Source organism: Echiichthys vipera (assembly GCF_963691815.1).
Source record: "Echiichthys vipera genome assembly, chromosome: 4".
NCBI classification, from domain to species: domain Eukaryota; kingdom Metazoa; phylum Chordata; class Actinopteri; order Perciformes; family Trachinidae; genus Echiichthys; species Echiichthys vipera.
This window is the reverse complement of record NC_139829.1, coordinates 6,189,171-6,211,662: the sequence shown is the minus strand read 5'-3', so window position 1 is coordinate 6,211,662 and position 22,492 is coordinate 6,189,171. Positions and strand designations below refer to the sequence as shown.

Genomic DNA, 22,492 nt, shown 5'->3' with positions numbered 1-22,492 from the left:
AACGGAGAGTGCGAGAGAGAGAGAGAGAGAGAGAGAGAGAGAGAGATGCCCCCTCAGCCTGCTGATTCTGGGAGTCTGTTCACAAACACAAGCAGAGACCCCTGACAGAGACACCATCAGACAACGGTAATTATAAGAAACTAAAAGAAAACTACCTGACACATTGAAAAGAACCTCTAAACAGAGAATATACTGCTGCAGACCCTGAACACGTGATCCAAAACTACAGCAATCTTTGACTCTTTTAACTATCACTGCCCTAGATATAAGGTGGTATGGCCCCACTCTACCTCTGAGAAAGAAAAAAAGAAAGTTTCTTTTAAAATAACATATAGGCTACAGTCAGTTTTTTTCTTTCGTAATGTTTCCTTATAAACTTATAAACACCTTAAACTGTGTTTCCATCAGACACTTCTGGTATACCAGAACCATGTGCTGAGTAACAAGCTGGAACAACCTTTTCATTCCTCGCTGCTCAGGCCGATGGTGAGCGACCATCCCCCCCTCACCGTTGGCACCGTTGTAGCGCTAATGCTAACATGTAAGATAATTGTTTTTTATCCAATGAGCTCTTTAGCGAATACAGTTCCTGACTGCCCTGTGTTTTGTGTTCACTTGCACATGGTAAATATTGCTCTTCTTCAAAATCAGATTGTGCTAACTGGTGTCTTGAATCCATTTTGTCGCTCTTCCAGTTTCTCTTTTAGAATGGCGATTACAGACTAGCGCCGCCTGCTGGTGCGGAGAGTTATTTGCTCTCACGCTTGCGCAGGACTGACGTGCTAGTTGGCTGTCACGATACTTTGTGGAGTGTTGAAGTGACACTTTTTGGGCGCCATGAGGCGATGCAGCAGTCGGCCTTCGTTGCCGCCAGTTCTTTGAAGTCGGCCGTGTGTCCCTGCTCTCACACATCCTCATTCCTGCCTTTAATTTATCCCTGTCATCCCTCAGATGGTTTTTTTTTTGTACTCCTCTGTGTCTTTTCTCTCTTTTCCCCCCTTAAATACTTTTTTCCAGTTTCAGTATCTTCCCTCCCGCAGCACTGAATAGTTCCTGCGGTGTATTTCTTATCCCTCTGGGGTCTGGTGCGGGGCGATGGGGGCGGCCTGGGTTCTGATTTGGCTTTTCCTCTCATCACATGGGTCATTAAAAGCCTCAGTCACAGGGGGGAAACAGCAGCGAGAACACCAGTCAGCAGCGACCCGGTCGTCACAGAGGAATTATAACTACAGCCTGAGTGCTAATCCACAGAGGGGTCCAGGGGGAAAAAAGGCAGTTTCCGCTAATATACATATTCTGTCCAACAGCAGTCAGATCCTATTAGTGTTTTTAATGTCATACTTCACTGCCGAGCCCCAGCAGGCCACAATGTGGATGGATATGAACCCTCCTGCTGGGGATATTACCCTTCGGCACAGAGGAAGTCAGAGATATAGGCTCTTTTAAAATAGCTCACTGTATTTGCCTTCACTGTACCCTGCTTTAATTTAATTTGAGCTTTTCTTTTTTTTTTTCAATCATTGTCGTCAGGCTCAAGTTGTGAAGCGTGTCGGGCAGTGGCAGCAATCAGAAGTACTGCTGCTGAGATTGTTTTTCTGACAGTGACCGGAACTGTTCTGCAAAAAACTGTTTTCCCTGAGAGATCACCTTAGTGTGCTGAAGTTAAAGCAGCTGTAAATGACATACGGAGGCTGACTTGATAAGGGTGGAGGTACTAAGGTAGCAAGTGATCAAGGCTGCTTAAATTAATAATAAGAATATTCATGTCAAATAGGATTTAAAATGTCTGTCATTTAGGAGACAGCTGCATTTTCTGTGCAATTAATTTCACTGCTAAAGGTGTCTTTATTCTGTAGCCATTAGTATTGTACTTTTTACTGCACTACGTTTGTCTGACAGCTTCTTAAGATCAATGAAGGATCTTCTGGAAAATGCATCGTCACACAGCTGAAAGCCAGTTGTTGTATCTGTTAAAACTGTTTATCCGGACACCTCAAACAGAGTTTCAGTCAAACATTTAACCAGCGTCCTGCATCAGCGCTCCAGGTATTTTAATGATGTTAGCGACGGTACTGAGGCTTCACATGAAACTAAACTAATCATGTGTTAAACTGCAAACACATTTTTTTAAACCGAGGGTTAAGTGGTCATGGTTTAAGGGTCGTGTTGTGCTCAAGCAGAGCTAGTTGTTCGACCGCGTCAGGATTTCTGAAAAGAAGTGTTTATAGTTGTTCCGAATGAAGAAGCAGCCATCGTGGGAAGTGTCTCCAGCTGTTTTAGCTGTCGGGAGCTGAAAGTATAACAACAGGTGACGGTTAAGTTTAGACGACAAAAGAAAATGCTTAAGTTTAGACAACAAAAGGTGACGGTTAAGTTTTAGCAACAAAAGGTGATGGTTAAGTTTAAACGACAAAACGTCAGGGTTAAGTTTAGACGACAAAAGGTGACGGTTAAGTTTAGACGACAAAAGGTGACGGTTAAGTTTAGATGACAAAAGGCGACGGTTAAGTTAAGACGACAAAAGGAGACGGTAAAGTTTAGACGACAAAAGGTGACTGTTAAGTTTAGACAACAAAAGGTGACGGTTAAGTTTATGCAACAAAAGGTGACGATTAAGTTTATGCAACAAAAGGTGACAGTTAAGCTTAGAGACAAAAGGTGACGGTTAAGTTTAGACAACAAAAGGTAATGGTTGAGTTTAGACGACAAAGGGTGACGGTTAAGTTAAGACGACAAAAGGTGACGGTTAAGTTTATGCAACAAAAGGTGATGGTTAAGTTTATGCAACAAAAGGTGATGGTTAAGCTAAGACGACAAAAGGTGATGGTTAAGTTTAGTCACTTAAGTTGACGGTTAAGTTGAGGCTTTAAAGGACTTGGTTCAGATCATATAAAGGTGGTGGTTTGTCTTAGTTCTTCAGGGCTTGAACACCGGTCCTCCAGGTAAAAGTCCTGTGTTTTGGGACCATCCACCACCCTAACCCTCCTCCCTGCGGGGATTTTGGAGCTCTGATACTACGTCACCTGATTCCCTTCTTTGCTCCAGATGTAATTCCTGCAGCAATAAATACGAGGATAAAATATGCATTGCCGTGCAGTACTTTTTCTAGGTATACATGCGAACGGTGAATGAGGACAGCCTGGATAATGACCAGGGCTCCTCTCTCCTCCTCATTACTTTTATGACCAGGACACCTCTTCATGGAGGATCGTTTACACATCCAAAAATACAGGGGGATGGGGGGTTATTATCATGCCAGAGTTGTTTATATACTGCAGCCATTTTAGTGAATGGAAATAATTTGCTCTACATAAATCCATAAAAATCTGTCACGCACACACTGTAAAGGCCAAACACTAACCACAAGGCCCTTCAGAGAGATTACAGTGGTTCAAAGGGACGTAAGAAGAGTTTTCCCCAAAGTGCACGTAGGGGTAAAATCCATGACCTTTTATGGTTGACCACGTTATAAACACAATACATGTGCATTGATGCTTGCATAAGCTCAGCAGGTCAAAGCTGAGCCACTGAAGTCATGTTGGGGTCAAAAAGTATCTCTCATTTTCAGCAGTTCTTTGGGTTGGAGCTTCTCAATGATCAGCAGAACATTGAATCAGGAGTAACAGTGAGGGGACTGGGACCGGACCCCCTCTACGACACCTGCAGAAGTTACCATGAGCCGCTGTGATCGAGGGCTTTCAGCTTTGTTCAGGTTAAAGCCGTTAAAGCTCTGCCCTCCTTGTAAACCCTGGTGTTACTGCCCAGACCTCCGTCCCCACGGAGCTATTCTGGAGGTGCCCTACATTTTTGATTCCTACAGAAACAGCGACTCGCAATGCCAGGAATTCAAGCCTTGAGGGCCAGGTGATATATTTGGACATGGTGCTGCATGTTGCCGAGCCCCGCTGTCCTTTCACTGAGGGGATATACGCTGTATTTTAGCAGTGTCAGGCCCGGTGCCACACTGCACTACCGCAATAAGTCAGGGGTTATTTAAATCTGTCAGGACGCATGTGAAACACGTTGCCCACAATGCTTCATACCGTACAGCTGCTGAGTAAAAGTGGACAGCAGCATGGGCTCATGACTGCAGGATGAGGATAGTCAAACACTTCAGCATACTGTCATTACTAACATTGGCCGCCAAGAAACAGCACAAAGAAAACATTAAAATGATCACGTAAAACATAAAACACACAGACAGCTTGGACTCAATAGATTTCCCCACTGTTTTTAACTCATTCACTAGGTTTTGAAGCTTTCAGATCAATCTGAAGATCCATGAAGCAGGAAACCCCCCTTTCCCAATTCAGTTCTCCAAAAACTGATCATACACGTTAATCAGCATGTGAAGGTAGCGGGCCGAGGCGTTCATGGCCTACACGTCCCCGTAATTAATGACAAGTCGAAAAAGGTACACTCCACTAGTTTTCTGTTTCATACAAAAAAAAAGAGCAAGACATATTTCTGAAGTCAGCTCAAAGACGATTGGTTGAGAGGAATATAAACAAGCCAGAAACACTTTTCCCCCTGACCCAGAATGTTAACTCCTGCAGACAGATGTGGAGAAATGTCTGGCAATACAAGACACTTGCTGCATGTTGTTCCCCTACTCTTTCCCCACATTTCTTCTTTAAAAAAGCCACATTTACACATTTATAGCCCTTACACCTCATGAGAGCTGCGAAAAAAATTAATATCAAAGTATTTTGATAATCCATTGTTTTTAACCTCTCTAATATGGAGATTTCCTGCTTTTCTCTGGTCTATATCATATTAAACTGAATATTTTGGGGCTTCGGACTGACCTAGCAACATTTAAAGACATCATTTTGGAATTTGAGGGACTACTTTCACTATTTTCGGATATTTATAGACCAAACGACTCATCGAGAAAACACAGCGATCAGCCATCATTGAGCCAACATCTGTGAACATCTGTGGCTGTCCATCGTCTGAGTTTTGGGCTGTTTTGCTGATATTGAACGTGCGCACAACGTGTCAGAGACTGAATTTTAAAAGTGCAAGATGCAAGATGAGAAACTTCCTGTTCTCTGCAGTATCTGTTCTTCTAAGTGAAGAATCTGAGAGCTGCCATGTTTAGTGCATGATGTAAGCGCCCAAGCTGACATGAGCTGACGAGACCGGTTTGTTTAGGGTGACCCCAGGGTGACGTCACTTCCTGTTTACACCCAGACAGACGGCTAGAGGCTCCTGTGACCTGATAAATCAGATCACAGGAGCAGCTGACTGATGAAAGAATTAGTGCCACACACCGTCTCCACTGACCTCCTGCAACGTGTTGGGAGAAAGTGAAGCGATAAGAAGGTGTGATCGATGCAGCCGTGGGAACTTCTCTTTTGATCCATCTCACACATTGTGCCACTTATAAAAAAGCATAATTTCTTTCGTAAAATGGGGATTTTTTTTATTTTGTTTTTATTTATTTAAATGATACAAAGAAAATGTTGTGTTCAGGCGCCGCACCAATATAACACAAGTTATTATTTAACATTCTCTAGTAGGGGGTCGCATCGCCTGACTCATTGTCTGAACATTTAACAACACGGCTGTTGGACAATTAGACAGATTTTTGGCAAATTTCCTCAGTTTATCTATTAGCTGTTTTGTCTATAAAATGTCATAAAATGGTGAAAAATGTGGACCCGTGTTTACCCAAAGCCCAAGAGTTACAGCTCTAATGAGAAATTTTGGAGTTCAAGCAGTACAAGCACATGGCTGCTGTCTCAAACATCCATAATAAACTTGCTCACACACAGTATTATTGATGTAAAACGTTCTTGACTGAAACTCTGCTGCGATAGAAACAAAACGTAACTTTTCTTTCTGCAACAGACAAACCATAATGCCCACATCTTTGCAGCCTTTGTGACTCCATATTCTCTTTTCTTGTCAGTCATTGCGTTTGCATGTAAGTAACCAGGTCATCAAAGAATGTGTTTACGAGCACTGCAGTGGCCTGGTTACTGTAAATCTGCACTTACATGCAGGTCAATAATCAGCTTTCTCCCCGACCTTATTTTGAGACTATAGCTCACTGATTTTAACTGTACTGGTGATATTCCTCTGCTACAGAAGACTCCCACGCTCTCGCAATCAGATTCAATTAATAACAATGTTTCGGTACGCAGACTTTCATCATGTTATTGAAACGTTGTTTATGATTATCTCTGAGTACAAGTAAGGGGACGGTTTGCAGGTTTGCAGGTGTGTGAGTGTGTCTATGTGTGCATGGCGGTCCTCTCCTACGCACCTACCGACCTACAGGTGTGCAAAAGTTCTGCACATCAAATTAGATAACTGCATACTTGTATATAAATGGCCAAGAAATCAGCATTCTCCAGGGGAAATGTGTCTGGGGTTATCAAGTTTCTATAGTCATGTGTCACTATAGTTATAAGTAGCTATAACTTGCTGATTTAGGGGAAACTCATTTTTATCATTGGATGAGGAGAGCAGGGAATACTTCAACACAGAGAGATTGAATTTGGAGTAAAGTGAACAATGCAGATGTCATGCGAGCTGCCAGAAGAATATCACAAGAACTTCTGCCTTTAAAGAGGAAATAATGCTTTCATGACCCCAGAGGAATCTTCATTTCTGTAAACACAAAAGTACAGGACCAGTACAATGACACCCAGCCACAAAAAAATTCTAAAAGCAAAGAATCGTGGTAAAAATGCACAAAATGTAATTTTAGGACTCCGCCAAGTATTTTGATGCTTTCATGCAGCTGTGAAGAGTCAGGCAATCCTCCTCAAGATCACCTCAACAAATTGGAAACCTTTCATCATATGGAGCTTTCTCAAAAGGTGTGGCTTCTTCCAGACTTTGAATTTTCCATAAATAATGTCTTTGTTTGCAAAAAGGAAGAATCTACATTAATTAACATTCAAAACAAATGCACCCATGTTCGCTGAGAGGCTAGTTTCATCGGCAGTCCCTTTCCTAAAAAAAATGTATACAGTTAAAACTGTTGTACATACTGTTGTACAAACAAACACATGTTGTGAGCAGTCAAACAAAGCGAACAGTGTTATGAATAGAAGTTGTCGTGCAGAGAGGGTGAATAAAACATGAATAAAACGTGAGTTAAACATATAAAGTGAGTTAAACATATACAGCTTATAAAATGTTCTCTTGCACATGATATGAATGCAGAACTTAAACCCTGAAATGATAAATGGACTTGTACTTCTATAGCGCCTTTCTAGTCGTCTGACTACTCAAGGCGCTTTCACAGTGTTTGTCACATTCACCCATTCACACAGACATTCACACAGATGACAGTGGACATCTACAGACCATCTAATCTAATCTAAGCATTCACACCACATTTACACACCCATGCGCAGCACAGGGAGCAATTCGGGGTTCAGTGTCTTGCCCAAGGAAACTTCGACATGCGGACATGCAAACCGTTGGTCTCTCGAATGGAGGACGACCCACTCTCTCACTGAGCCACAGCAGAAAATATCCTGTTTCTACAGACGAGTGTGGAAACGCACGGAAGAATCACTTTTTAAAGTCTGGAAACATTTTATAATAGCTGGAGAAACTTTCAGAGAAGTCTTTGATTATGCATATGAGCTGCACTTTTCTGTCATCTCACATATATAATTAAGCATTTATGCCCTACTTTTTTTTTATTCAGCAGTGAAGAATGAACAGGGTGACCTTTTTTTACCACAGAGTTATTATTGAGCGTAAATCAAGCTGCACACCAAAAGCTAATGAAATAAAAAAAAGTCTGGAGGAGGAAGAAAGAGGACACTGATCACGCTGTGATGATTTTCAGCTCCCAGAGAGGCCTGAGGGCTTCTCCACTTTAATCTGCGTGTTGCTTTATTTTCCATTTGTTCCCATCTGCCCACCACTCCAGGTGTTGAGGCGGGAAGTTCTTCACTTTGAACTCTAGAAGGGCCTTTTCCCCGACTGTGTTCAAACATGCTGGGACGTCCCACCTCTCGCCCTGCTCTCAACTTTTTTTCCCACAAACCTCCTCCTTTCCCTTCCCCGCCTCCTCTTCCCTCCTAAAACACTGACTGAACCCTTTCTTTTTCTTGCTCTAACAATTACTCCCATCAAAGCAAAGGGGATGAGTAACACGGAGAGGCAGGATGTGTTCTCACATTTACAGGACTGCAGGTAGTTGAAGGTATGTCACAGCTTTACTGTAATTACGCTGATAACACGGCAGGAACAGAGCAGGAATTCGTCATTATTCTGCATGGGAACCGAACCGCTACTGCTGAGCACCATGTTTTTAGGCTTTTTAACAGAGATTACCAGTTGTTGCGAGACACAAAGTGGCGTTTTTCTAAAGTGCACAGCAGAAAATGTCATGCCTTTTACTTTGTGTCCAACCTATAAAAGGAGACAGAGATGTCTTACAGCTGAATCACCTCAAAGTACAACCTGTGCTGAAGTTAAATGTCGGAAACTGCTCAGTGTTTCGCCGTTTATGATGGCTGTGACTTTCTTGACTTGCAAAATGATCTTTTAAATGGAGAAACATCTCATTTTATTTATTTATTTAACCTTTTCGTAACCAGGAAAAGACTCATTGAGATTAAAAATCTCCTTTACAAGAGTGTCCTGGCCAACACAGGCAGCGGCATAGTCATACATACTCACAAACATTAAAAACACATAGCATCCAAAACAGCAAAAATTTCAAGGTCAGCTACAATAATACAAGCCTCAGGTAAAACATGCCCAGCCAGATGTTTCTGTCTCCAGGTCATTCAATGAGACCAACTAATTTTGTTTTTAAGTTTTCTGTAAAGTGTTCCCGGCTGAGGGAGCAGCAAACCTAAACGCTTTCTTTCCCAGATCAGTTCTGACTTTTGGAACAGACAGCGAGAACAGATTCAGAGAACGAAGATTGTAAGTCCCAGCATTATTTTGCTTAATGTAGGACACAAGGTAAGAAGGAAGTAAACCTAGGATTGAATATGCAGGTGTCTCAGTCTACGTGTTGATAAGGAGGACCATCCAACCCGTGCCTACAGTGATGAACCTCAGAGCTCCATGTTACACAGTGTCAAGAGCACGTGAGCTTTGAGACGAGGCTTACATATAAACAACATCACCGTAGTCCAGAACAGACATAAAAGTGGCAGCAACCAATCTCTTTTTTGATTCCTAAAATAAAAACCCAGTGTCAGTGTCAATCCTTTTAAGCTGCTGAATATAATTTGTGAAAGAAAGGGATTCATCAATTAATATGCCAAGATATCTATAATTGGAAACACACTCTCCACAATCTGTAGCAACGGGACAAGAGAGGAGAGGGACTTCACTCCCTATTCTGCAAGGGCACCGTTGTTCATCTGTGGCTTAGCACCAGATCAGTCAAGGTGATCGTGATTGGTTTCATAAAATATAAACAAGCCAGTGTTTTTTTTTCCATGCAGCCAGACCTCCCTGCAGCACTGGGGCTGATGTGTCATTGGGAGAGGACACCTGTGGCAGCTTGTTCATGCAGCTGCGTTCAGAGATGAAATCAACGGGTGACAGTTGACATCAGAACTGGGATAAATGGGACTTTTTCTTGATGCTTTACCTGTTCTGCATTTGAAAAAAATCCCAAAAAATATCCGGGCATGACTGTCATCTCTGTCTCAAACTCCACTTTTTTACAAACTTATATTCAAAGAGCAAATCGCGACTAGTCGATGCCTCGAGCCAAACCCAACAGACACTCAACATTAAAACAAGTCTCAAGCCAGGATAAGAGGATCCTGCAGCAGGGTTTAAAGAGCATAAAACAAAAGAGACCAAATGTTGTGTTCATGTTCTTCAACGGCCAGCAACACCGCAGGAATAAAGCTCGTCACAAACTTCTTTCTCAACTTTGAAAAGAGCCCTGCCTTCAATCGCCGGAGCGGCCGCGGCCCGCCGCTGAGCTGAGCTGAGCTGAGCTGCATTGTGCTCTCTCTCATTGCCATTATCATCCACAAAGTCAGTATGAGGCATGCATTATAGATGAGACACATCTTCTCAGCTACATCAGGATATGCAGCAAACCCTACTGATAATACACACACCTTTTTACCACCTATCTCTGCACAACCGTCAGTCATGCTAACCTGGAGATGTCCCCTGTGAATACATGAGCAAATACCCATTAGGCTTCACGGACAAACCCGGGATCCTAATTCTGTGAGTGGACAGGAAGGATATCTGAACCAGTGATTGTGGAGAAGTAAAACAGGACAAGACAGGGCGGATGCACCTACCGCATACAGCGATCCCTCGTAGATACAAGCTCCTGGGATGACAGATGTAGGGAGAGAGAGAGAGAGAGAGAGAGAGAGAGAGAGAGAGAGAGAGAGAGAGAGAGAGAGAGAGAGATAGCATTAGAGTCCAGTCACAACCTTTCCATATGTCATGAAACAGTTTTTCATGAAACAGGGGATTATGTAAATCTGTTCCTGTAAAGCCCCGAGTGTCATGTGGGTCGCTGCATGCTGTCAAACTCTTGAAAGTGGTCAACAGAGGAAAAAAGAAATGGTGAGTAAACTGATTCTGAATCCCAGCAGGAGAATAATCCAAGAACAAATATTCAAAATCTCCTCGAATCGAAGCGAAGCCATGACACCAGCGCACTTTAAAAAGGTGACAGGTGTTCGGGTTTCACTGAAACAGTACGTGACCACAAATGTTCAATGAAGATGATGTTAAAGTTTTCCAAGTTTGGAAAGCCCTCTTTTATTTTGCAGATATACGCTGTTTTCTCATATCAACTCTTGACAACGTTCTATAGATCGGGTGCAGACATTGTCCAAAGTTATCTTTCACACGTGCAGCACACAACAGGAGCTCCTTCTCAGACACATTTTCAGCTACTGGAAATACTCTGTTGGGCTGAGACAAGGGGCGGCGCCTGGGTAAATGTCTGGAAGAGTTCAGGTTTGCTGTTTAACCTGATTTTCTCTTCTCATTTATCGTTGAAAATGTGTCCAATCAGCTTTAATTTTCAGCATCCGAACAGAAACGTCTCCTGTAAACCAATACACCTTACTGTCCTCTGAATTTATGCATCAATTCAAAACTTTCAGGTTCAAGTTTGAATGCACTTTTAATGACAAAAACAGAAGGCCAACGGAAATATGACACATGCATGAGTTCACCTACAGAGCAGTAACGTACAGGGATGCAGCTTTACAACATCCAAATCACCTATGTTATATTAAACACATTTACGCATCATGTATAATGCGGCGCACCGTGAACAGTTGTCATTAGGGTTTGTAGAAAACAGAAAATATGGGACATCGAGACATAAATGGCACTGATGATCATGTCTGCTGATCTTGAGGGCTACATGTTAAAAAAACACAGACGTGTGAAGAGGCAGGAGGACGCTGTGAGGTCTGAGCCTCACAGAAGCCGACTGGAGAAGTCTGAGACGCCTCAGGGGGAAAGTACAGCAAGAGATAAACATTTACTACAATGGTGCAGGTTCACAAAACAGGAGTAGAGTTACAGCTGCGTTCTCACACGAGAGAGAGAGTCTGCTGATGCTGCTGCTTCATGCTGTGGTCTCTGTGTCGCTAAAGTGCACTGCAGAACATGATCTGAGAGTTTTTAGTTGTGGGCAGAAGTAAAAGCTGTGAAGACTGTCTCCAAAAAAAAACATTAACAGTTCAGATTTCAAACAATTATTAACTCTTTATTTGACTGTGAGGCATGATGGGAGTATGAAGACTTTGTAATCCAGTTTCTTTAAAAATGGAGATTTTGTATGGATTCCTGGCACACTACCTCCTTCTAAGGTGCATGGAAACATCAGCTTCAACTTTTGTCAAAACGTGTTGGCTGCACAATGAAGTTGTTTTTTCGCACTATAAGTGCTGCTAGAGTATCGTGATTGATTGACTTACTAGGCCAAACGTGGAGGTCATTTTCTGTAGTTAAAGAGTAAAATCTTAGTTTAACATGCATATTTTAAACAGAAAAAATATGGAGTTCCTCCAAAGGAAGCCAGAGGCGTATGGTACTGCAGGAAGGAGTCCAAAAACCCTGAAGTGAGCACTCAGTTCCCTCGCCTGAAAGTCAGTGTTTTAAAAGTTTTTGGTTGGATGCCTGAAATAAAGTCTGTGGTTTACACAAGCTTAAGACATGTTAACGTTTTATCCTATGACCTAAAATACTAGGGCTCCCCCAAAATAGTCAACCAAGCACCACTCACCAAAAAATCATTAGTCCATTTGTTATGGGGGAAAAAAAAACATTTGGAGCCAGGTCTTGTCAAAATTAAGTGAACATCAATGTGACTGGAGGCTGGCCTAAAAGGCTGGAGGGCTTTTCATTTTGTAGGGCCAGATACAGGAAGTAGTATCACTTCCATAGCGGTTAGACAGTTAGAAATTAATATCATGTCGGAAAAGACGTCTAAAATATGGGATCACTTTGAAAAGAACCCAAGAAGGTCACATGCAAACTTTTGCAAGAAACGTTAGCCTAGCCTAGCTACCTGCCCATGTTCCGACCTATGGTTCCGACAGTCTTCCTGCTGATTTTTTTGTCATTAACAAGCGGCAGACTTATAGCGTGCTGCCATACACACTTGTAAAATAATGGTTATTAATTATGCTGAATTACGTTATTCAGTCAGTGGGGCTATACTATAGTATAGTCAATTAGTGAGTCAATTAGTCGACTAATCGCTCTAAATGACAACCAAGAAACTCCTTGATCAGGTGCAGCCCTAGAAAATACGTCAATAAAAACCCCACTTGTGAGTTTTGAAGCTTGTACATGTCTTACAAAGTGTGGTTACTAACAAGTGGCTAAATAAGACTGCAAATATCATCACGCCACAGAAAAGTATCAGTAGCTCGTTTATAGCGTTAGCTTTTTAATTCTGGAGATCGCATTCAGGCTTCAAAAATTCTAAATGTGGAGTTCATTTGTGAAATGTATCTTGCTGAGAGAAAAAAACGTTTAAGTATCCAAAACTTTTCTTTGCCACAGATCTTATTTTCTGCAATAATCCAAAGGGAAAATGTGGTTGCCTTTTTGTCGAGGGAACCATGGAGATGCTGACTTCAGGGTGGCTGACAAACATACGTCATCCCTGCAGCACTTTACCGCTGTTGTTGCAGTTTCAAGGTTCCAGTTTCACTTTGAAACCATCATCAGTGAGTAAAACCTGATGCTTCTGTCCCTTTTTTTCGGGTTGGGATATAGTTTCAATATAGTGCTATCTATCATCTAAATGGAGGTTTGGTGGAAGATGAAGGAGGATTACGGTAAGCTGAGAGAAGAAAGGTCTCTGGCTTTGAAAGCCCGTTTGATGAAGCCAAGGAGAATCTGGAGATATCAAACTCTTTTGATTGGTTTCTTGTGATCAAGCTTCGATTGCAGGGTGTGAACTACAGGGGACCTGGGATGGGGGGTGGGGTGTTTCTAATGTGCAATTTATGCCATGCATTTCTATTTTTCTGTATTTTCACAACCTATTTTCATCACTTTAATAAACACACCAGCGTAGATGCTGCTGCAGCCATCACCATCAGAAATATGAGAAAATTCACATACGGTGCCCTGCTTTATTGCGTATTGTCTCATACTGTGTTCAGGATTTGATATATATTTATTTCGTCACATCAGTCCTCACACAGGCGTCCGCTAAAAAAAGTGAGTTTCAACGAAAGCCATGGTATAGTTTGCACACTGCTTAAAGTTCCTCATCAGCTTGTGATATTGGTGGTCTGCTGTTAGTGAGTTTCATGGTGCAGAGTTGTTCCTTACAGCCCTGGAAGAAACGGGCATCGAAGAACATCAGGGACATGATGAAATATGACGGCCTGCACATCATTTAACACATTATTTATATCGAGAAAATAGATAATGAAGTATTCCTGGCAACTCACAGCTTCAACCAATCATAATCTGCAACATCAGGACTCTTTCGTACCACACAAACATTCCTTTAATAGTGTTTTTGAATGAGCGCCCTCCACAACGGAGGATCTTTGCTTCTATTCTGCATAACAAAGAGAAGATTGAACGGTTTTCTCATGGAGTTTGAGCTCAAAACCGTCAGATTTGAACATCTTTTTTGTGTTTGTATCCCATAAAAGCGTTGATTTGGTGATTTGCAGGTAAAAAGACAAACTTCTGTGTTAAAACTGGGTGAAGTTTAGTTGAAAAGTGAAAATGTGTACAGTTGTTTAAACAGTGTTTCAGTGATTAGAACTTGTAGGCGAGACTTTACATTGAAATATTTAAATGATGAATCCTAGACATTTAAAACACTCTATCCAGCCCAGATGTGACATCTTCCAGTGCTCCATGGGACAGAAGTGCGGACAAGTGTATTTGATTGGGAACGCTTTTATTGCTTCTATTTTAGTGTTTTTAGTGGTTTTCTGAATGTTTTTAAAACATACAAATTGTGAAGAACAGGAAGATACTTTCTGTTAATTCTTTGCAGGATATCCTCATTTTTTTTTGCTTTTTGCTTGTTTCATATGACATGACAGAAATCAGTGTTTACACATTACATGTTCTGACTCAGATTGTCTTCTATATCCATCAAGTGTCTATTCCAAGTCTGGAATATAGCCAGTTAATTGCCTCAAAAGTACAATATTCAGGCTCAATATCAAACAAAAATCCTCTCCAAGTCGAGTAAGAGTCTCATCTGGTTTAGTTAGGGAAAATAATTAAGAAAACAAAAGTCAAATTCCTCTGATTCCAGCCTCTTAAATGAGAATATTTTCTGGTTTCTTTCCTCCTCCGTGACAGTAAACTGAACATCTCTGAATTGTGGACAAAAGACATTTGAGGACGTCCTATTGGGCTTTGGAAACACTGAGCGGACATTTTTCACCATTTTATAAACCAAACAACTAATCGAATAATTGAGAACATAATCCACAATGAAGACACTCGTAAGTCGCAGCCCTGCAGGACTCTTACTAAAGCAACATGTGAGTTAAACTTTTGCACAGAAAGTCCTCTCTTCATCTCAACACCCGTCCGATCCATCGAGCAGCGACGGAAGGAGGCGAAGCAGCATCTTTATAAAAGTTTTCATATTATTCAGAGCAAGTGGTGCCAAGCAGGTTGGAGGCATGCCGCGTTGGAAGACAGAGGACGCCTAGTGATTTGGTTCTGCTGCTGCACGTGAGCAGAGAAACGTTCACCTGCAGGACACACAAACACGCAGCCCGACTCTTCTACTGCAGGTACTTGACTGTGATATTGGGAGTTTGATTTGAGGAATTGAGTGAAACCGTGAATGGGTCAGCGCAGTAACAGCTGCTTTGGATTCAGCTCCTGAGAGTCTTATGTATTATAACTCATCCGATGGGAATACTATAGCTTTGCATGGGCAGGCCTTTTTAGATGTGATGCAGAGTTATGAATATTTAAATGGCGCAGAGGCCACGGGCCGAATCAGTTTCCAAGATGGGTTTGATATATGCAAGAAAGTGAAAATGCACAACAGGTCGACTCAGACAGCAAGTTTAGTCCTTGCGTTTCTGGTCTCCTTAACAGGCGGGTGAACGTGTCTGGGAGCATTCGCGGAATTATTATCCATGAAGCCGTTTATAGTCTCACTCACCTTGGAGAATATTCTTGGATTCATAATGAGTCTGAATACTGTGAAAGATTAAGCGATTAGCTGTCAACTGTTACATTAATTAATGAATAACTATTTTGATAATTGATTAACTGGTTTGAGTCTGATTGCAGTTTTATGTGAATCTTTTCTGGTTTCATTCCTCCCCTGTGACAGTTAACCAAACATCTTTGAGTTTATGGACCAAACAAGACATTTGAGGACGTCCTATTGGGCTTTGGGAAAGACAAGCAACAAAAACAAGGATATCCTACAACTAAATAACAACAGAAATGAACTTCAAAACCCTGCCCTACAGTCTAAATCCTCAAAAAACATTCACTTAAAACACTAAAATAGAAGCAATAAAAGTGTTCACAATTTAAAAAAAACACTTCCCTTGACTGCACTTCTGTCCGAATGAAGGATTGATTTGGTGATACTGCAGGTATAAGCGTCAAATCACCAAATCAACACGATTATGGGATACAAACACAAAAAAAGATTATGTTTTGAGTACAAACTGGATGAGAAAACAGTTCAATCTTCTTTTCGTGATGCAGAATAGAAGCAAAGATATTCTCAGGTGGAAGGCGCTCATTCAAAAACACTGATTGAATGTTTTTGTGATATGAAAGAGTCCTGATGTTGTGAAGTTTGGTAAAAGGTTTCTCTGCAGAAGCCTTGATTATCGAATCATCAAAATTAAAAAGTGGTAAAATGTGCATATTTCCTCATGTTTGTGATGTTTTTGATGCTTATTTCTCTCAAGGTTGGGATGAACAACTCCACAATTAAACTTACTCTTACAGTAGACCATGATTATCCCATTAAAATCTTTATGTGTGTGTACGTGTGCGTGTGTGTGTGTGTTTGCGCGCGTGTGTGTACGTGTGTGTGTGTGCGTGTGTGTGTCAGTGTATGTGTGCGTGTGTGTGTGTGTTCGTGTGTGTGTGTGCGCTGTGTGAGTGTGTGTGTGTGAGTGTGTGTGTGTGTGTGCGTGTGTATGTGTGCGTGTGTGTGTGTGTGTGTGTGTGTGCGCGTGTGTGAGTGTGTGTGTGCGTGTGTGTGTGTGTACGTGTGTGTGTGTGTGTGCGTGTGTGTGTGTGTGTGTGTGTGTGTGTGTGTGTGCGCTGTGTGAGTGTGTGTGTGTGTGTGTGTGTGTGTGCGTGTGTATGTGTGCGTGTGTGTGTGTGTGCGCGTGTGTGAGTGTGTGTGCGTGTGTGTGTGTATGTGTGTGCGCGTGTTGGTGTGTAAGCTTGTCATTTTAAATGTGTCTTTTAAAGGTCTAGCCTATTCTTTTTGATGCTTTTAATGTTAAATTATTTCTTCACTTTAAGGATTGTACTGTAAATTTTGTTGTACTGGTACAATGACAATGAAGACAATTCTATTCTCTTCTATTCTATCTTGTGAAAACGGGCTGTGCGATCATGAGCAACATTCCTTAATCCCCTGTCATCTTCCTCCCTGGACCAAAGCTCCATTCACAATTCATACATTTTTACTTTTTTATCTGGAAGCTCTTTCTTCCACCAAGTTTTTTTTTCAAACGGACTTTTATCTCACTAAGAACTGAGTTGCAGGTCAAGACATGTAAAGGCTTATCGATGTAAATAAGATGTTTAATACATGTAGATGCATGCAAATGTTGTTTGAGCAGCACTGCAATAACTTCAAATCTCTCACTCTTTACATATCACCTCTCCATGCTTCCTGGATGAATCTGATCTGAGCGCTGCTTTAACAGTTAACAGTGAACAGTTATGCCTCCTGGTGATGAATTATTCAGCTCAGCTTCTCATTCAGAAATCCTCTCAGATTCACGCCTGTGCGATATGAAACTTTTCCTCTCAGGGGGGAAGCTCTGCACATTTTAATCTCTGCTCTCACCACTGGGGAACAACGAGCTGCTCGGGGGGTCCCAAAGGCAGGACTCCCTCCAGGGGTCCCCGAGGGAGTCCCAGAGTGTCCTTGGCAACTTGAGGAATAAAATACACCCACTGGTGCCTGGATCAATGAAAACTGTTTCAATTAGAAAAGGTTTCCCTACAGATTTATAATTAAGGGCTTGGGGGAAAGTGGCAAATATTGAAGTAAATGTGTGATGATATTTGGGCTCTAATGTGAGTGGTCCCTGATAACCCCTGACCTACATAACATCCCGAATAACTCATTTGGTCAAAAAAAAGAGAGAGAGAGAGAGACCAATACTACTAACCATGGGTCCCACGGGAGGCGACGGTGAGGATCCCAGCCAGAGCGCCGACAAACATCCACCATGCACCCATGGTCGCAGCCAAAAAGGGCATTAAATCCAAATCCAGTCAAGAAGGGAGGAAAACGCGCGATATGGTTACTGTTTCTCTCTCTAGCTCGACTCAAAGCAGTTCCCACTGCGCATTACTGATGTCCCGAAGAAAACAACCAGGGGAAAGATCCAGGGATCGTGGGGGAGAGACGGAGGAGCGCACCGGGTCCGACTCCTGAGCGCTGCGCTCCGGGCTGGAATGCGGCGCAGTCCCGAAACCTTGGAGAAGTATCCACCTCCTTCTCCTCCTCCTCTTCCTCCGCCTGTTCACTCACTGCTCTGCTCACAAAACTCTGCTACAAAAAAAAACCCAGATGCAAGGTGCTTCGTCCTCTCCCCAGCAGCAGCAGCGGCGGCAGGAGCGGCAGCAGCACCCGGGACGCTTTTAAAAGCCGAGACGCATGACGCCGAGAGGCGGAGAGGGGAGAAATGTTGCGCGGTGTTTGAAGTCACTTCTTGCGGTGCAGCCTTCTTCGTCTTGTCCTCCCCGAACCCCCCACTCCCTCTTCTTCTTTTTTTCTTGTTCGTCTTCCCCTCCTCTCTTCAGGAGGACGTCCCACCTCTACTCTTGCTGCTGCACCTCCCCTCCTCCACCTCCACCTCCACCACCACCACCACCCACCTCGCTCATATAATCTCACATGAAGGGGGGGCTCTACTGCTGCGGGGATTAAAACATGACGGGGAGTAAATAGATATCAAGAGAGATTTCATGTTTTTAATCCCATTTATGGCTGTAAATCTGAGGTTTGCAACAAATGATAAATCTCTGAAATAGTTACAACACTCACCACACTGATACACACTCAAATCATTTCACTCTGGGATTATTACATTATTTCTGATTCTGATTCTGACACTTTATCATCCTCTGACACAGATCTGTCACCTGGGGTGGAGTGTGTCTGTGGGACTCCCATGGCCAGATCATGAAACAATGGGCCCCTGGGCACAGACATGACATGACAGGCCCCATCGAGTAATTTTGTGTCCATTTACAGTCGCATTACGTCTATTTTTACCTCATTTTGCATTTTTGCAATTTTTAGCATTTTGAGTCCCTTTGCAGATGTATAATGTCTTTATTTTTTTGTCATTTTGCAGTCCTCTGGTCGATTTGCATCCAATTTTAGTAAGTTTGAGTGCTTTAGACTCAATATACATGTATTCTTAGATGTATGACTTTTCTGTGTGGTCGTTTAGTATCTTCGTGGTGGTTTTGTGTCTATTCTTACGATGTTTTGCTTCTCTCTGTGGTGTGTTTCCATCTATTTTTAGTCATTTTGAGTTACTGTTTTTTACATTCTACATTTCCTCATTTTGCATCCCTCTGTGGTGGTTTTGTAGCTATTCTCAGCCTTTGTGCATACATTTTTAGTCATCTTATATATTTTTAACATTTTGTATATTCACACTTTGTATATGTTATGCATCTATCTTCAGCTGTTTTACCTCATTTTGCATCCCTTTGTAGTCATTTTGGATAGTTTGGAGTTGTGTATGTCATTTCTTGAGTCATATGGGCCTGAGCCCGTAGGCCCGTTCAGTAATCCATCCATTGGTACTCTAATCACTTTGATAATGTTGTGTTATAGTGTTGCAATTGATACACTTCCATTTATTCCTTTTTGGACAATTTAATTTGTGTTTAGGAAAAATTTATTGTTGGGTTTGTGTATAGATTTATCTTTCATTTCATATATATATTTACTTGCTACATGTTTGGAATAAAATATAAAGAGAGAAAGAATCTGTAAAGGTCCTATATTCTGCTCATATCTGGGGGGGGGGGGGATTATTTCTTTCTTTCTCCAAGCCTCTAGAAATATTCAAATTAAAACAATATGAAATGTGGAAATTACTTTTTGGTTGAATTCCTCACAGCTCAAAGATATATGAAACTTGAGCGTGACCTTATAAATGTTGTAAAATATACATATCATTTTTCTTTCACAGTGTCTGGGCCATGTGTGGAAGCTAAAACGTAGTAGCTTCAGGGGTAAACTGAGGAAAACCTGAAGAAAAGGTGAGTTTTTAACTAGTTTTGCAATAACTTAAACATGTTTCATCTCTTACTGTTTCATTAGAAGATTCATATTATGTTTCGTATGTGTATATATGTTTTATAAGGAACTTTTATTACTTATTGTGTCATTAAATATTCAAACTTTGTGTTTTATTACCTTTGAATATGTCTGATCTACTTTCTCCATTATGTGATGTCACTTTAATGATTTAAAATGCCTTAATATTGAGTTTATGGTAACTTAAACATACTTTAATAGTAGGTTTATCCGCTGGTGGCAGCTTATGTGAGTTTTTTAACCAGTTGACAGTAACTTTAAAATTTTTTATCACCTGTTTTTGTTTTTTGGGGGGTTTTAGATTACTTTTTTAGCAGTTTTTTAAGCCTTTATTATATAGGACAGACAGGAAACGGGTTGAGAGAGAGGGGTAGACATGCAGCAAAGGGCCACAGGTCGGAGTTGAACCTGCGGCCGCTGCCCGAGGACCCTCACTATCTTTACATGGGGCGGCTGCTCTAACCACCCCTTTTCACCTGTTGTGATATCCAATTCTTTACTATTACTCTTTACTATTAATAGTATCAGATGTGTAATAGTTAAAACTCAGTGGAAAGTGAAGTTTGAAAGAAGGTGATAAAATATTGAACTAATCAAGAGCTTTTTATTACTCATTGTGTCATTAAAATATACAAACTTTGTCTTAAATTAACTTTTGAATATGTCCGATCTACTTTCTCCATTATTTGAAGTCACTTTAACGGTTTAAAATGCCTTAATATTGAGTTTAAAGTAACTTAAACATACAAAGTAGTTTTATCCCCTTTACATCCGTATCAGACTTCACTTTATCTCACTTAACTGCATTTAATTGTTATTAACATATGTTTTCATGACACAATATACTGCAACATTTAAGTTAACATATTCTTGTGTAACTCGCCGGTGTGTATATTATTTTTAGAGCTTTTCCATTGAACATTAATAGAATATTGCAATCATAAAGTATTACAATTTGACTTGTGGTGGACTTATTTTTCGCCTAATTCACCTGATGCCTGTCTAATAACTGCAGAGTATTATGGTATGTTTAATCAGAGGGAGTGCAGGACTGAGATTCCTCGGTGTCACGTGGCAGAAACCTGATCTCCACACAGCCCTTTTGTCCTCTGCCAAAAACAGGGATCAGAATCTGTTTTACCTTTGAACAAGTTTTCTTTCTTTCTGCTTTTATGCTGCTTTAATTCTGTCTGTAAACCCTCACACTATTTATAACCAGGACCCAGATCTGGGAAAAATCTTGACCTCCTCTGTCTGGGACCCTGGCTAGTCAACGTGACCAGAAATCAGTCACAATAATTAACGTTTTCTCAGTTTTTAACCATCATTATTGTGACACTTCATGTGGAGTCTGCTGAGACTTTCCTCTCACGCTGAGGTCAAACTTAATAACGAGGTGAAACTCAAGCACGGCGGGTTCACCCTCATACATCTCTGCTTGTTATGACCACAGAGACATTTTCACAGTGATAATGAAGAGTTAAATAATATCAATTAGGATTTTTTAAAAAGTCATTTGACGCTCAATCAAGGTTGTGTGTGATTAGGGGGAGACAGGGAGACAAACGTGCTTTAATATTAACGGCCATAGTGCCAAACTATGCACACGTTAAAGTCCACAATCGGGTTTATTGTTTAATATTATGATTATTTTGTTTATATGTATTGTTCTCAAATTTGATGTAACCATGGCAAATTAATTTAACAATCATTTTCAAAATCGATTAATCGTTTGAGTCATTTTTCAAGCAAAAATGATAAAACACTTGCTTTTCTTTGTTTTATGTCATTGTAAATTGAATACTTTTGTAGTTTTGGACTCTAGATGGGACAAAAAAAGACGTACTGTATAAAGACTTGGAAACTGTGACTGGCTCAGTAGTTTTCACGCCTTAATTTAACCGTTGTGTTCCACTTCCGGTTGTGGTTTCATGGCATTCAATAAAATGTCATATTTTGTCAGATCTCATAATAAATATTGATCAGAATACTTTGCGCCAAATCATGCTAGGGCCGTAAAATAGAGGTGAGCCAAGGGCCTCTTCTTTTCTTTCGGCCCCCTTGCTCAGACCACACCCATCTTTGAACACAATCTTCATTTTGATCTAAATTACAAACCTGTAAAATGACGTGACTGTATCTTGAACAATTGTGGCACTATTGCAGTGTTGAAATCTTTCTGCAAAAAGAAAGAAAGACATTAACACCTGGAAAAGTACTCGAAACAGCTTGTTGTGGAGTTCACACTATTAATCACAGTTTCCAAGAGCCCGATGACGGTTTTAAATGTCTTGTTTTGTCCGACCTGGAGTCAAAAAACCCAAATTTATCAACTCACAATGATATAAAACAGAGAAAAGCAGCGGTGGGAAAGCTGACACATCAAATAAATCATTTATCATATTTGCTTGAAAACTGACTCAAAATAATTAATTGATTACAAAAATAATCATTTAATGGACTTTGTGTCCATCCATCACTCCCAGAAGAGAA

The 22,492-nt window shown here is 41.2% G+C and overlaps 1 protein-coding gene across 2 annotated transcripts in view; it reads right to left on the bottom strand.

Annotated features, from left to right (window-relative positions):
* fras1 (Fraser extracellular matrix complex subunit 1) overlaps positions 1-18,196 on the bottom strand; it is a 310,210-nt gene extending 292,014 nt beyond the window's left edge. For both annotated transcript variants that reach the window (XM_083913052.1, XM_083913053.1), the window contains exons 1-2: positions 17,826-18,196; positions 10,266-10,297 (exon numbers count right to left, since the gene is read on the bottom strand). In XM_083913052.1, the coding sequence (XP_083769178.1) occupies positions 10,266-10,297; positions 17,826-17,916 (123 nt within the window). In that variant the 5' untranslated portion in view covers positions 17,917-18,196. The remainder of the gene's footprint in view (positions 1-10,265; positions 10,298-17,825) is intronic.
* Between the last annotated feature and the right edge of the window lie 4,296 nt (positions 18,197-22,492).